Here is a 16,630-nt window from a genome sequence, read left to right on the forward strand (position 1 = left end):
CATGAGTAACATCCTCTCTGCCTCCAGACACTTTCCAGTCGCTATGGTAACGTTTAAACACGCCTTAAAAATAAGATACAACACAAAAACAAATATAAAGTGCATGAAAAATACAACTCACCATTGTTATGAAAATTGTAAGTTAAGGATTATTTATAACAATGTTTATATAGAACGAGAGATAGTAGCCTATCTCTCAACAACCATAACGCTAAATCAGTGGGAGCCCTGAGCTTGTTTCTCTGCAACGAGACGGTCCCATCTAGGGGTAATGGGAGACAATGACACCTGAAGTGTGTTGCTTATGTCCAGTCTATCCTGTAATTTTGTTTTGGTTGCTGTCACTGCAGAAAATCCCACTTCACACAAATAGTATGTTGGAAATGGCAACAGGGTTTTTAGTGCTTTTGTGGAGATCTTGGGGTATTCTGCTATGACTTTAATCCAGAACACCGGCAGAGTTGTCGTCTCGAACATATTTTTAAGGCCGCCGTCATTTGCGATCTCCAGTAGTTGATCCTCTTCTTGCATAAACATGCTGGATTCACCTGTTTTGTTGACAAATGGATCACGGATCCATTCCTTGGCAATATGTGGGTCTTTTGTGATTGGGAAGTAGCGTTCAAACTCTTTTAAAAGCAAATACAGGCGATTGTGCACCAGCTGGGACAATGAAGGCTTGGGCTCAGTCTCTTCCAAAATTCCCGTGAATGTTTGAAACATGTCAAATATATGCCTATTCAAGTGTCGTCCCCACAAATCCAGTTTGGCTTTAAATGCAGCTACTTTATCTGCCAACTTGAAGACAGTTGTCATTTTCCCCTGAAGTGACCGATTGAGTTCATTGAGGAGGTTAAATATGTTGCACAAGTAAGTGAGTTTTGCAATCCATTCCTCGTCACTGAAATGTGCTGCTAGCGGTGACTTTTTTTCTGAGAAATCTCTGCAGCGGCTCTCGTAATTCACTCTGGCCAGGGATCTCCCTCGGGATAACCATCTTATTTCTGCATAGAGAAGGTGTCTGTGCTCCGTGTTCATGTCCTCACAAAGCTGCTCGAACAGGCACAAGTGAAGGGCGTGTGCTTTGATGTGGTTAATAACTTTAATGACATCATTCAATACGCTTTTAAGTTCCGGTGGTATATTTCGGCTAGCTAGCATTTCCCTGTGAATGACACAATGCGTAGACTCACATTCAGATGCAACCTCCTTAATCCGAGTAGTAAACCAGGCATTTTTCTGGTCATGGCAGCAGCTCCATCTGTGCATATGCCGACACAAAAAGACCATTTCAGTTTTCCTGATATATAGTCATCCAGTGATTTAAATAGTTCTGCGGCTGTGGTTTTGGTTGGCAATGATGGTGCACATAACATATCCTCATGCATATCCTCTTGATAAAGATAATGCACGTAAACAAGTAGCATTGCCTTGCTGTCAATATCTGTAGATTCGTCAACCTGGAGAGCGTACCATGGTGATTTATTAATCCTTTCCAACAATTGTGATTCAATGTCCTCTGCTATTTCCTCAATGTGCTGTGTGATGGTGGCAGCCGAAAGATGCATCTGTGCTATCTTTTTAACCATAGCCTCTCCTAGAAGTTCACGACAAATGTCTTTAGTGGCTGGAAGGATCAATTCTTCACCAATGGTGAATGGCTTCTTAGCCTTAGCAATACGATTAGCCACCAAGTATGATGCTCTCAGTGCACTCGCATTTATTGATGTAGTGGCCACCAGTAATTGTTTCTGTCCTTCTTGTTCATGCTTTTTTCTTTGGAAATACTCAGAAGGCTTCTCTTTTAAAGTAGGGTGCTTGGTCTCCAAATGGTGAAGCAGTTTTGAAGGCTTCATTGCCTCATTACTTAGCCGGTCGCCACATATTATGCAGAGCGGCCTTGGTGCGCGAGAATCACCAGTTGCGATAAATCCATACTTCAAGTAGGACTCATGGTATTGGCTGTTAAATGAAGCCTTCTTTTTCTTCGGGGTTATAGGTTCTTCTTCTGTCTCCTCACTGGCCCTTTTCCACTTCACAAAAAAAACTTTCGATGGAATTTTGTTTTTCACTCATTTTGCTAGTTTATGGGTTTAATTTTAGCGGCAACGTATCACGTGACCGAGACAAGCATCAGAGTGAGTCTTAGAGGGATGTAACAGAGGGAATCTGGTCATTTTTTAAAAATAAAACATTGTTCAGACTTAAATATAAATAAAATGGAAATAATGTAAGTTATTCTTTCTCTGCGGACCGGTACCAAATGGCCCACAGACCAGTACCGGTCCACGGCCCGGGGGTTGGGGACCACTGAGCTAGCTGACTACTTGATTAAAAGGAGGGAAGTTTACTTCCTGACCTCACAACGACCCGTGTACATTAGGCATTATCCAATAAAAATTTGGTGTTGTCCCGGAGGACAGCTGTGATTGGCTCCAGCCACCCGCAACCATGAACATGAGCGGTAGGAAATGAATGGATTGTAATACATGAGAATGTTTTATATTTTTAATGTTATTATTTTTTTTTATTAAAGCTTTGTCTGTGAGCCAGATGCAGCCATCAAAAGAGCCACATCTGGCTCATGAGCCATAGGTTCCCGACCACTGCTTTAAGCGAAAGAACACTTCTTTGACCATCTTAAAAATTTCTAACACACAGGAACTCTATAAGATAAAGTCTGATAAAAATAAGCCCCATTCAGCGGTAGAGCGTCGGCCTAGCGTGCGGAGGACCCGGGTTCGATTCCCGGCCAGGGCACATAGGAGAAGAGCCCATTTGCTTCTCCACCCCTCCGCCGCGCCTTCCTCTCTGTCTCTCTCTTCCCCTCCCGCAGCCAAGGCTCCATTGGAGCAAAGATGGCCCGGGCGCTGGGGATGGCTCCTTGGCCTCTGCCCCAGGCGCTAGAGTAGCTCTGGTCGCAACATGGCGACACCCAGGAGGGTCGCAACATGGCGACGCCCAGGATGGGCAGAGCATCGCCCCCTGGTGGGCAGAGCGTGGCCCCTGGTGGGCGTGCCGGGTGGATCCCGGTCGGGCGCATGCGGGAGTCTGTCTGACTGTCTCTCCCTGTTTCCAGCTTCAGAAAAATGCAAAAAAAAAAAAAAAATAAGCCCCATTATCTCCCCCAGGAAAACCTTACTTTTTGGATTTTTCCATCTTGATCACCCAGCATCACCACCCAGTCATCCAGGCTCCATGTGTTTCACCTTCGGCTCTTTTTCTATATTCAACAGGTATCAATTTTATCCATGGTACTTTCCCAATACCCTTCAAATATATCATCACTTTTCCAACTGCCTTCTCAGTTCAGGTCTTTCCCATATTGGCCTCCTATCTGCTCTCTCAATTTTATCTCACACTTAGTTGCTATATTTTAGTTTTTCAAAACACAGATTTGCGGCCAGGGCACATAGGAGAAGCGCCCATTTGCTTCTCCACCCCCACCCCCTCCTTCCTCTCTGTCTCTTTCTTCCCCTCCTGCAGCCAAGGCTCCACTGGAGCAAAGATGGCCCGGGCGCTGGGGATGGCTCTGTGGCCTCTGCCCCAGGCGCTAGAGTGGCTCTGGTCGCAACATGGCGACACCCAGGAGGGTCGCAACATGGCGACGCCCAGGATGGTTGCAACATGGCGACGCCCAGGATGGGCAGAGCATCGCCCCCTGGTGGGCAGAGCGTCGCCCCCTGGTGGGTGTGCCGGGTGGATCCCGGTCGGGCGCATGCGGGAGTCTGTCTGTCTCTCCCTGTTTCCAGCTTCAGAAAAATGCAAAAAACAAACAAACAAACAAACAAACAAAAAACACACAGATTTGGTCGTTATCACGTGGACCTTTATTTAATCTCTACTCTTAGAAGAGTTATGTGCCACCTGACCAGGTGGTTGCTCAGTGGTTAGAGCATCGGACCTGGGATACTGAGAACCTAGGTTCAAAGCCCCGAGGTCACCAGCTTGAGTCCCAGGTGGCTGGCTTGAGCAAGGGGTCACTGGCTGAGCTGGAGCCTCCCTCCCCTGACCCCCACGTTAAGGCATGTATGAGAAGCAATCAATGTACAACTAAAAAGTGCCACAATGAGTTAATGCTTCTCCTCTCCTTTCCTGCTGTCTTGTCTGTCTCTTGTGCTAAAAAAAAAAAAGGGAATAATCATGTGCAAAACTTTTCACTGGCATGAGAAGGCAATGTACTGCAGCAAAGAGTGCAAAGTTTTTTTACTTAAAACAGACCTGTGTTTGAATTGCCTTTTACCAAGTAATTTACGTCTCTGGAATTCAGTTTCCTAGTAATTTAACAGAGACTGTGTTATCTGCATACTTTCCATTCAGTGTGGTCCTTCACTTGGATAGGAAGCATCAACATCACTGAGAACACAACAGAAATGCAGACCCACCCAGACTGACTGGCTCAAAATCTACTTTAATTATTTCTTACAACTGCATGTGAATCTGCAATTATCTCAAAATAAAAGTTAATTAAAAAATCTACATTTTATTAGAATCACAAAATGACTGGCATGGTACCTTAAAGTTTAAGATGTCCCACCAATTATTGTGAAGATTAAATGTTAACAATCATAACCTTTCCATTTCTCCCTTCAGTTTCTTTGATTATTCTGATTCTTTTGTAAGAAATGTACTCTTCACCTCCCAAAGTATTAAAATCATGCTCATTTTTAAAGTATTAGATTAAATGCTTTTTTCTGTATGAAACTTTCCATATCCTTTATCAACCCAAGAACACTTTTTAACCTCACTTTCTTTTTTTTCATGTTTTATATCTGGTGAACATATTTCCCTCACTAGATTATAAGCTTTTTGAGGGAAGAGACAATGTCTGGTTAATCTTCCTACTGCCTAAAATTTAACCAGTGCCCTATCTTTAGAAAGCTCAGAGAAATGTATTTAACGACTAAAAACAGAACTAAGAAAAGCTGGTGTGGTCATGCAACTCCTGGGAATTAACCTGGAGCTCTACACATGTAGGTAATGAAAGTGGATGACTAGTGAGTAAGTGTCCAACACGAGAGAAAAGGTAAAAATAAAAGTACTCCTGACATGTTTTTTCCATCTTCCAGATGAGTCAGGGATCTATGAAACTTCTCTATAAAACCTCAGAATCTGAGCTGGTTCCCTTAAGATTTCTTGCCAGTTAAAACTTGGAGCAGGTCATGCCTTGAAACTCATTTTTCCTTTATCTGTCTCTAGCAGCGAAAACCCAAAATCAGATTAAATGAGTCATAATTTCACAGCCGATTTACACACTAGAAATCATCCTAACTCAATCATTTGATGGATCTGGAAACTGTGATCAAAGAAAGTGAAATCATTTTGTCCAAAGTTATATAGTAAATAAATAATAGAACTGACCTAGTCCTAAACTCAATACTCTTCTGTACTAAAACAGGTTAGCATTCTAGCACATCAAAAGGAATGTGTGATATGTTTTTGTTATATGTATACTATATGTTTTATTGCCAAACACATCTCTATATCATTATAATACTGATTCAAATTCGGTTCACTGTGATGCTCATTTTGTGCTGGCTAAATCCATAACCAATTGTTCTATTTTAATGTATATAAAGTTTACCCTGAATTATCATTTTGAGCTATATCCTGTTTATTTCCTTGGTATCACTCTAATTTTTCAAAGATTGTGATTTTAATCTAGTTCCAAGAGTTTAACCCCTCTGACCTACTTCTTACATCTATATTAATGATAAAGTAATATTAATTCTAAAATAATCCTGTAAAAAATCAGTATACTTCTGTATATAAGTAAATGAAATTTACAAAGATTTAAAACTGAATAATACACTCTACCAAAACATTGGTTGTTAAGTTTCTGTGAGCTCAAATAAAAAGGAAACACAAGTTAAAATCTTACTTTTAAAATAAAAATATTTGTGAACAACATATGTAACATTTAATGAAAGGAAAATTAAAAGCAGACACTTAAAGATAGTAGATGGTTTTACAAATCTACAAAAGGAAACATGGGCTACACAGAAATAGAAAAGTTGTTATTAAAACACAGGAGGCACAGGCCATTTTCACAAACCATACATTTTTTGAACTCTTACACTTCTACATCAGAAGATAATGATAAACCATATAAAGCATAAGGAACTGAAACAAAAACAGTAAGATGAGGAGCCTGAATCCAAATATATTAACTTTACTAACAGAATTTTTAAAACATAAAGTATACTGCCTGACCAGGAAGGGGCGCAGTGGATAGAGTGTGAGACTGGGACACAGAGGACCCAGGTTCGAGACCCAGAGGTTGCCAGCTTGAGTGCAGGTCACCTGGTTTGAGCAAGGATCACTAGCTTGAGCCCAAGGTTGCTGGCTTGAGCAAGGGGTCACTAGCTCTGCTATAGCCCCCCTGGTCAATGCACAAATGACAAAGCAATCAATGAACAACTAAGGTGCCGCACAAGAATTGGTGCTTCTCATCTCTCTCCTTTCCTGTCTGTCCCTATCTGTCCCTTTGTCTCTCTGTCTCTGTCACAAAAAATAAAACCACGTTAACCATATTTTTAAATAAAAAACATTATGTACTATTAATGTTTTATTTCCAATAAAATTTGAACATAATATATGTATAATATAATTAATAATAGCTCTGCGGAGCCCTTCAGAAGTTGGGGCCCAGGGCATACGCTCAGTATGCCTATTGTTAAATCACCTCTGCTTATTGATGCATGTATAATTCATAGAAAAGCATTAGAAACAATATTAACTGGAAAAACTATTGACATAAATAGCATGCACAGTACCTTTTGATAAACAATGGAGCACACAAGATCCTTGACAGCAGATAAAGATAGTTCCTGAGCTTCAATGGTAACACTCTCCCGTGTAAGGCCAATTTGCAGTAGAAATGAAACCGTATGCACTGAGCCTCTGGAGTTGGTGAGTGACGGTGCACTGAGGCTTCCATTAGAGAGGCGTGCAGAGAGTCCTGTCTTTGGACTTGAACATGAAGAAGGAGTTGGAAGCACAGCAGGAAGAGTTACAGGTAATACAGACTTCTGGGCTGATGGAGGAGAACTGTTTGCAGACATCTGCCTTTCTTTAATCTTTTAAAATAGTTGTCAATTTTTTTTCAATGGTTATAAAGAGGCTTTTAAATCTTAGCAGAAAAAAACGTCGTAACTTTTGGATTTAGTTGAAAACTTCTTTATTTCCTCTTTTAAGCCACTCATGCTGATGATTTGCAAGTTCTACAACTGTGAATTGAATGCACACAAGGTCCTACTTCCCTTAATATCAGTCCCATCAAAAAAGAGTCTTGGCTTTAGAACAACCGGGGCTCTGGAAAGGATTTAACATCACTGAGTTATCTTCATCAAAAAAGAGCTGACATTGCTTACCTTCTAGACATCTTCATCTATTTTTTTTAAGTTTATTCTTGTCCCTCTCTTTTAATTTCAGAAAATACATACTGAACAAAAGTTGTTTTTCTGTCAAGATGAAATCCTCCCAGTTTAAAAAAAAAAAACAGGTGTTTAGGATTAATCTATTTAGCTATTCTTTGGTTCACTGATGTGATGGGATACTTTCTTAATGTCCACACCTTAAATCACCTTCTCACATGTCCTCATTTTCATTTTTAGGTGGGTAAATATTTCCATTATGAAGTAGAACACTTTTTAAAATAGCATAGGCATATTTCATTTGATGAATAGGTCCACCGAGAAAAGTCGATTCTGATACATAGTCAACCTGGAAAAATGTTTTAAAAATCTTTTAATATTTTATACTCAACTGATATTATGTTAAAAATACAAGAATCCCTATAATTTCTTAAGTGATAATTTTTGGTTGTAAGTTTATAATTTACCAATAAATCCTAATGATAGACATTTGTTTTGGTCTAGTTATCAGAGCCATTTTTTTAACTGTACATATAATTTCAGGGACAGCCTCCTACTCAATAATAATAATAATAATAATAGTAATAATACTCCAGCAGTCCTCACTAATACTGAAAATTTGAAATTCAAACACTTCTAATCCACAAATATACAACTGTGTTATGACAGAGAAAACAGAAAAGATACAAGGGACAAAAAAAAAAAGAGTAAAACTTACATCATCATAGAAATAAATTATATACCACTAAGTCATATAAAAGATATATAATATTGTCCTAACACAAATTAAGAATGTTCTTTTTTATATTAAAAGTCTAATTCTGCCAAAATATAATTTGTGACTTGCTTTGTTAACAGATTTCTTTCAGAAGTCTAAGGAAGGTAACCAGATATACCGTGCACAGTTGTATGGCCAACAAGAAATGTGAAAGACATACTCATGATGACAGGAACTTGGCAGAAAGTGATCTCATCACACAAGACTTCTAAAAGTAAAAAACAGAATACTAGGCACCATTACATATGCATCACACATTTAATATAAAAGGACAGGTCAAAACATAAAAAGAAGGTACAGTCCCACCACCCAATGGCTAAGTGAAATGGCTCACAAGAGAAGGATCTTTCTAAATTCAATGTATATACTTGTAAACAATACCAGTGAAAAAAAAGAGGGAAGTTTCTAGTGTGGCTGCAGAATGACTCTTTGGAGAGTAGTTAATGGGGCTAAATAAATTAGGATGAACAAAACAGAACAGTAAAAACATGCAGTGATAGTATCCGGAATAAGAAAACTCAAGAAAAACTAAGACTTGGAATAAAAATGCCTAAAGATAGCAAAAGCTTTTATAGCTACATTCAAATATAATGATTATCCCACTTTATATTGTACTTAAATCTTACAAATGTTTCACATACTTTATCTCATGGTTATCTCTTCGGAATTTGACAAGGCAAGCATTATTTTTGCAGGTGAGAATACTGAAGCCCAAGCTGATAAAGTGGCTTGCCCACCTGACAGGGCGATTTAGAGGGGAGGGCATTCAGACCCAAGTTTCATAAAACATACTGTTTTTCAAAGAGAACAAGGAACTGAGAAAATCACTGCTTAGAGGATGTTGTTACAGTTCAGAGAGCACGTAGAAGGCAGAATTGCTCAACTTGTATGTTATTTATCTTCTCTCAGTTTTCGACTACTGTTGTAGAAGAGCATTGAGAACTGAAACCGAGTCTGGTGGCTAAGAGAGACTAAAAAGCAACTTTATGTGAGTGTAAGTCTTCAGGTCCAGTTGCAAGCCACTCCATAGTGCCAAAGCAATAAATAAGTGAAAGTACAAAGCTGGACTGCTATAATCTTGGAGAAAGAGTTCAGAAAGAGAGAAATAATAATGGCCCAGAGATGGGTCGGAGTTGCTTCAAGTCTTATGGGCTGAGGCTGTGGGGAAGCAGATTTCAGAAACTATAGACAAATAAGTTTAATATTAATCCTTAGTCAAATCCGAGAATAGATTATACATGAAATGGTTTTTGAGTACTCGATGTCAGCATGAATTCAAACAAAATTAAGTCAAATCAACTACATTTACATCTTGAAAAAGAATGATTAGATTTCTTAGATGAAGTAATAATAACAATAACAATAGCTGACAGTTTTTGAGCTCTATCTGCCAGACACTGTCCTAAGCATTTTACATGTATTACCTCACCTAATCCTCACAACAACCCATTTTATAGTTGATAAAACAGGCTGAGAGATTACTCACCCAAGATCACACAACTGGCAAAGCCAGAAAAATAAAAATTGTGTATTCTGTACAAAATGATATTCAAAATAGTTTTCCGTGCAACTTTTGTAAATATGTTGCTTGAGTGTGAGTTGGATAAGTTTGCTGCTCCTTATAAACTTCGATGATGGAACTCTTTACAGAGTACCTAGGAAGTCTGTCCTTACACCTGTATTGGAAGACATGCTTATAAAATTCTTAGTCTATAATTTGGGAGAAATAAACTAAAACTAAAGTGAAATGTAACAAGGATGAGTGTAAAGCTTTGCATTTAGTTTCAAGAAGTTAAATGTGCAGTACAGAAATGGAGAAATGCAGACTTAGAAGCTGTTCATAAGAGGAGTTATAAACCCAAGAGTATAACAGGTGCTGCTAATATAACGGTTGACTAAAAGAACTACTGCAAACCTAAACCCCCAGGTTGCTGAGAATACACCAGCATCAATCTGTATGCTGGTTGCCAGTCAGCCTACTACTCTATTATATTCATTTCTACGGTCCATGTATTTTAGACTTATGTTGATTTTTAAAATAACAGTGAAAAAAATGTGAGAAAATATGCTTAACAAAACCAAATAATAGTCTTCAAATATTTGAAAATGTGTTAAGAGAATAACAGTTCTTTTTTAAATTTTTCTATTGATTTGAGAGAGAGTGAGAGAAAAGTGAGGGAGGAGGGAGTGGGGAGGGTGTAGGAGGAGAGGGGGAAGTAAGAGAGAAAGAGAGAGAAGCATTGCCATGTTGTTTTTCTTTGTTCCATTTAGTCACTTAGTTGTTCTATTTAGTTGTATACTTGCTGATTGCTTCTCATATGTGCCTTGACTAGGGTGTCAAACCAGTGACCTCTGGTGCTCTGAGTTGATGCTTTGTCCACTGAGCCACTGGCCAAGGCCTTGAGAATAATAGGTTTTATCCAGCATCATTGCAGAGGGTAGAAGTACAAGGAAGATAACAGAACTACTTACTTACCTCAGAGGACTGAGCTTCAGCATGTCAAGTACCTACAACGGTATCTGGCTTACCTTAAGTACTCAGTAAATACTAGCAATTTGCATAGCATTTAGGTGAGGGAAGTAACAATTAACTACTTTATGCTAAATAATGCAATTGAGATATGATTCTTCATTAAACCTTTGCAACAACCCTAGGAGATCTGTTTAATTCTATTTTACAGAAAAGAAAACAGAATTTCAGAGAAGTTGCTTGCCCACAACAACTACACAGCTAACAGGTGATGGAACAGGGATTCAAACAAAAGTTTTTCTGACTCCAAAACCCATGTTCTCTCCACTGTTTCATCCCACCTCCAACAATCCAACAATGGAACAGGTTTTATCATGAAGTGAAGAGCTACTTAACATACCTGACTCAATTAGTTTCAAAAAGTTGAACTGTCATTAAAAAAGTAGTAATATATCAAAGAATACCATATGCAGGTTAAATACTATACAATACCAGGTGTTGCTGTGTTTAATAATAATTTATATTTTCCCACTAAATTTCCATTTTATTATACCCATTAAAATTAGCCAAATAATAGTAACTATCTAGGTAATACAATTGAATTTATCAGAATTATTGATAACTATTAATAAACAATATAAATGTTATACTTTTGAACAAATAATATTTTTAAAAGTTTTAGCATGAACATAAATAGAAGAAATTAAGTGAGCTGTCATATTAGCTTCTGCCCACACATCCATCTGCTTTTCTTCTCCGTTTTGTTTTATGGAAAACTCTGATTTGCTCTGTAACATGCAACAGATGCTGGGTGAAAAATATTAAAACTAAGTATCAAAAAAATCCAAAATCTCCATTTATCCTATCATTATGTTTCAATTAGAAAAGTGAAATGACAGTACACATCTTAACTAATTTATAAATTGAATAACAGTTTGATATATTGGTTTCTAACATCTAGGAATTGGCAAGCATTTCTTTTTTTTTTTTCTTTTTTTTTTTTTTTTTTAAAGAACAAGTAAATTTATTTATTTGTCAGAGAGAGAGTGAGTCAGAGAGAGGGATAGACAGGAACAGACAGACAGGAACGGAGAGAGATGAGAAGCATCAATCATTAGTTTTCCATTGCGCGTTGCAACACCTTAGTTGTTCATTGATTGCTTTCTCATATGTGCCTTGACCACGGGCCTTCAGCAGACTGAGTAACCCCCTGTTGGACCCAGTGACCTTTGGTTCAAGCTGGTAGGCCTTTGCTCAAACCAGATGAGCTCGCGCTGAAGCTGGCGACCTTGGGGTCTCGAACCTGGGTCCTCTGCATCCCAGTCCGACGCTCTATCCACTGCGCCACCGCCTGGTCAGGCTGGCAAGCATTTCTAATATGCTTATTTGGAGCATCTCAAATAATATTTTGGGGAGTTTTCTGTCACATATCCCATTCAAATGAGGTCACATAATCTGTCAACACTGCTGAATGGAATAAAAGGCTAGGGTATTTTGAGCCCAATCAGCCCTATTATTACAAACAAGGTAAAACCAAAGGCCTTGGAGTTTAGGGGACTTAACTGAAGGTTACCCCATGGTAACACCACAAATTGATCTATCTTCCTCTCCCTCTCCCTCACCTCCCCCTTCCTCATACATTACTGTTAGCAAAGCATCTAATTAGAAGAAGCTCTAACAGCAGCACTTTCATTCAACAAATATTTACTGAGTGCCCATTATTTGCCAGACTGTTATGAGACACTGGGATTATACAGCAGTGACCAAAACGGACATGGCTACTGCTTTTTTGGAGCTCACAGTGTGATGTGGGCCATATACATTACACAACATGCACACAAATAGCCCAGGTAATTAGAAATGATAAAAAGTGATACAACAGGGTATAATCCTGAGAGGATCTAATTTCAACTGGGGTCTCAAGCAAAGTGTGCCTTTAAGGAAGTGGTATTTGAGCCAAGACATAAAGGATAAGTAGGAGTCAGGGAAGCAGAGTGAAAAAAGAGGATTCCAGGAAGACAAAACAAATATTTCAAAAGGAAGCTCATTACTTAGTTTAGCCAGTGGTTTTTTTGCACTCAAAAAGGCTTTAGTAAAGGCTAAAGTAAAAAGGTAAAATGCTTTTTCTATTCAGAATAGCATAATATTTACCATGACTCTCTACCAGTAATGGTTCAATTTAGTTTGGTATGCTAGAAACGCTAATGAATGAGGGTCTTTTTTCTCCAGTGGATATGTACTTGAATATGCACGTGTGTTCTTTCAGCATGTAAAAAGGCACGTGGCCTTTTTTAGTGCATTACTGATGGGTGTCTTGCTTAAAAATCCTGATGTGGTTTTTACATTGCATATTGCATGAAAAAATTCAAATAACTTTGTGGTTGATTTTTAAAAAGCATAGTTTGCAGAAATCCTTACATCTATGTATTTCAAAAATATAACTATTATCTTAAATTAATATAATACTTTTTTCTCCTAACAGTTCAGCATTTGAATAAATTGCTGCTGCTAAAATTCTGCTCATCTGGGGTGTTTGAATCTCAGTCTTTCCACTGTCAGAAACAACACAATGAGAGCACACCGGGTCTGCCCTCTACTCAGGCACTAAAATGTTTATCCAGTAATAAGATTACAGGCTGCCAGTCTGGCAATGTTGTATGAATCGATGCTGGGCTTAAAGGAACTTCACCAAATCTCTGCATCAGTGATACGTGAGAAATCTGACTGGCTAATAGCCAATGAACACTTTCGCACATACCGCCACTATAAACTAACCACACAAGTGGAGAAAACTTTTTTCTACATTGAAATATTTAGAAAACATCTCCCAAGTAGATTACCTCAAGTTTTTTTCACTACTGAGTCAACTGCTCCACAGAGGCACACATACAAGTTCAATCTGAATTAGAGAACTGGACAGACTCAAAGCATTATCAGCACAGAAAATTGTAAATCATAAGCATGATTATTTAATCAAATTAAAACTTGTACTAGCAAATAATTTCCCCATATTTCAAGTTCTTAAGTCTCTTTTAAAAATAAGCAATTAACTCTAATATGGTAATACTGTCATCAACTTTAGAATTTCTTTTAAAAATGAAGAAAAATAAAGTCTCTTAAGAAAAGTGCACTTAAAAGACCTCTATTCATTTTATCAATTCTTATATATAATTTTTAAAATTGAATACCCCCAATGACTAAGCTCTCTCTTTCTTTGAGTGTGGCAGTGTTTAAATTAAAAATAATCCAGAAAGAGAGAAATTTCTATTTGAAAGAGGTGACATGATGAAACTGAAAGCTTATTAACTCTGTATATTTAAAAGTCTCACTACTACCTAGGATGATTAAAAAACTAGTTTCAAGAAAGAAACCAGTCAATACTCTTGAATTTGAGTCACCTAAAAAGTTAAATGCTATATGTATACACACCAAATTATTGAACCTAGGGTGGAAACTGGCTTGTCAAAACTCCAAGCTCACCTGATCACGCTTACCACGTCTGTATTACCCACTGAAACAAAACCTGACACGAAGGCTGACACGTTTTAAATACTTACATCAACACTTATTAACTTCTTTTTGTCTCAATTTCCATGCTCCCTCTCAATCCAGATCCTAACAGGAGAAGAGGAAACGGTTCCTTTATAACGTAAAACTGGCCTGGACCTGGGTCAGGTACTTATGGATGCCTTTAGCAGCAGCAAATCCATAGATATTTCCAGCCCCCTTTGCATCAAAAGTTGGTAAGCTTGATCTAAGCAAAATCAGTTGCTAAAAATGTCAGGAAGAACTGCAGCGTTGAGTACAAAGAGGACGCAGTGTCAAAAGTGGGAACGTTTTCTAGGGTACAAATTAAGGCACTGAAAAGTTTTTGTTTCATTTGCAACTAGAGCTCCTGAAGGCTGGGTCGCACAAGTCGTAGCTCAGGGTGTAACTTATCCTTTCTAATCAAAGATGACACTGATAGTCTGACTTCCTGCGGGGTTGGGTGTGGTTGAAGAGACAGTTAAGTCCAAGCCGTCAATCTGTGAGTGGAAAAGTGTGCAGGTCTCATACACGTCAGTCACTTGATTTACACTCGTGTCTGCAGTCGGTAGGGCCTATGCCTCTGATGGCGATAACTTCAAACATAATATCCAACAGGCAACCGGGTGGGATGGGGTTATTTTTTTGGCTCAAAGAAACAGTTGCACTGCTCGGTGTTTCACCGTAAAAGAAAAACCTCCGGGGGTGTGTGAACAACTCGGTGCAATGTTGCAACGTGCAAAACTAAACGGAGTCAGGAAACTGGGGTGGGGGCTTATGTTCTCTAAGCAGCATTCACTCACCGCTCGGAGACGGGTACAAGGCAAAGTGATGAAAAGAAAAGAAAAAGGCTTATCCAAAATGCCGCAGCGTGACTGCCGCCGCTCTGGCGTCGGGAGCTAGTCTGGGGACCCAGCCACAGATGGTGACCGAGGGGCCGGGCGCGGTGGTCGCCCGCGGAGCGCGAGTCCAAGTTGGCCTCCGCGCCCACGCCGGAACTTGGCCCCAGCTGGCGGCCGCGCCGGCGCCCGCCGCGACGCCCACCGCCCGCGCCTCCCGCCGCGCGCTCTGCCAACTTCCCGCCCGGCCCCGGCGGCCGCCGCCCAGCCCGGCGCGGGGTCCGAGTCCCGCCGCCGCCGCCGCCGCGTGCGGGAGGGCGGGTGGGGGAGGGGCCGCCGCCGCCTCACCCCACGGGCCGCGAGAACAAAGCGGCGGCCGCGGCGGCGCTAACTTTTTCGGTGTCTGTTCCGCGCTCCCTGGGGCGACTACTTACAGAGGCGGGCTCGGCCGGTCGTGAAAAAGTCCGCGCCCGCCAGCGTTTGGGTCTCGGACGAGGCGCCAGCGAGGCTTCACGCGCCTCGCAGGATCCCGCCCGCCGCTGGCGCCCCTTCCTCCCTCCCTCCCTTCGCCCTGCTCCCTCCGCCCTCCTCCCCCCTCCCCGTCCCGGCCTGAGGCCCGAGGGCGGGGGGCCCGGGCATGCGGGCGGGGGCGCGCGGCCTGCCGGGAGCTGTAGTTCCCCGGCGGCGCGAGCGGGCTGAAGCCGCGCGTGGGCGTTACTCAACGGCTTCGCGGCACGCGGGGAGCTCCGTCCCCCTGGGCTCTTTCGGGCTCGTGCTGTGCGGTCCGCGGTCGCGGCGTCCCCGTGAGCGCGGGGAGCGGGGCGCGGCCGTGAGTTTAAACTAGTCCCACACTGTGCTGGGTACCCATCCTTGCTACCGAGTTGCCTTTTTCTCTTTGTCGTCCGCGCTGACGGTGGCGATGGTGGCGAGGAGACAAGAGGTGACGACTTGGACGGGGGACTTGTAAGGGGTCCCCAGCAGAGAGCAGTGTCCACCCTGAGCTATCTTCTCCCTGCTCCCCACACTTCCCTCCCTCGCGCCTGCCCCCCAGGTGGCCGCTGGGCAGACAGAGCACGTGGACATTCGCACCTGGGCAGCTACACCCAGATCCCTTCACCTAGAGCAGAGTAAACCGAAGCGGCTACTTTAAACGTTTGGTGTTTTCTCCATGGCCGTCTTTAACTTCGAATATCTGTCTCTGCGATCAAAGTGAAGTGCAGTAAAAAACCACGAACTTAACCTTCCACCTGCATGGAAACAAGGTGACCATGTCAGGTGAATGGGGCGGGGATGGGAATCCGGGTGAGGATCTAAAGAAAAAATATACTAGGTGTTATATTGCAGATGTTTTATGGGAAAGGAGACTGAGCAGCTGACAGCCGTTGTCCCAGAAACCACTCTAATTCTCTTTGTGTCAAAATGTTATCCCAAAAGGACTTCAGTAAAATATCTTGAGACAAGCGATGGGCGCAGTCAACAATCCTTCTATCTCCAAGCAGAGGTCAAGAGGGCAGTTTTTGAGAATAGGAAGAAAAGTTAAGTGGGTCCCAACTTTTTATACCAACTCATCAATCTTAACGACTGTTTCGGGATTAAAAGTTAAGCAATGCGAATTTTAAACTCTTTTACATCAAAAACGGGG

General features: G+C 41.0%; 1 protein-coding gene across 2 annotated transcripts in view; it reads right to left on the bottom strand.

Moving 5' to 3' along the window:
- PRKD3 (protein kinase D3) overlaps nucleotides 1–15,553 on the bottom strand; it is an 87,685-nt gene extending 72,132 nt beyond the window's left edge. The window contains exons 1-3 of one of the 2 annotated variants that reach the window (XM_066266924.1): nucleotides 15,423–15,545; nucleotides 14,182–14,239; nucleotides 6,777–7,725 (exon numbers count right to left, since the gene is read on the bottom strand). In XM_066266924.1, coding sequence (XP_066123021.1) covers nucleotides 6,777–7,064 — 288 coding nt within the window. In that variant the 5' untranslated portion in view covers nucleotides 7,065–7,725; nucleotides 14,182–14,239; nucleotides 15,423–15,545. Of the gene's footprint in view, nucleotides 1–6,776; nucleotides 7,726–14,181; nucleotides 14,240–15,422 lie in introns of both variants that reach the window. The other variant, XM_066266926.1, reaches the window with a different exon arrangement.
- Nucleotides 15,554–16,630: the final 1,077 nt, after the last annotated feature.

The sequence above is a fragment of the Saccopteryx bilineata genome, chromosome 3 (genome assembly GCF_036850765.1).
Source record: "Saccopteryx bilineata isolate mSacBil1 chromosome 3, mSacBil1_pri_phased_curated, whole genome shotgun sequence".
Taxonomy (NCBI): domain Eukaryota; kingdom Metazoa; phylum Chordata; class Mammalia; order Chiroptera; family Emballonuridae; genus Saccopteryx; species Saccopteryx bilineata.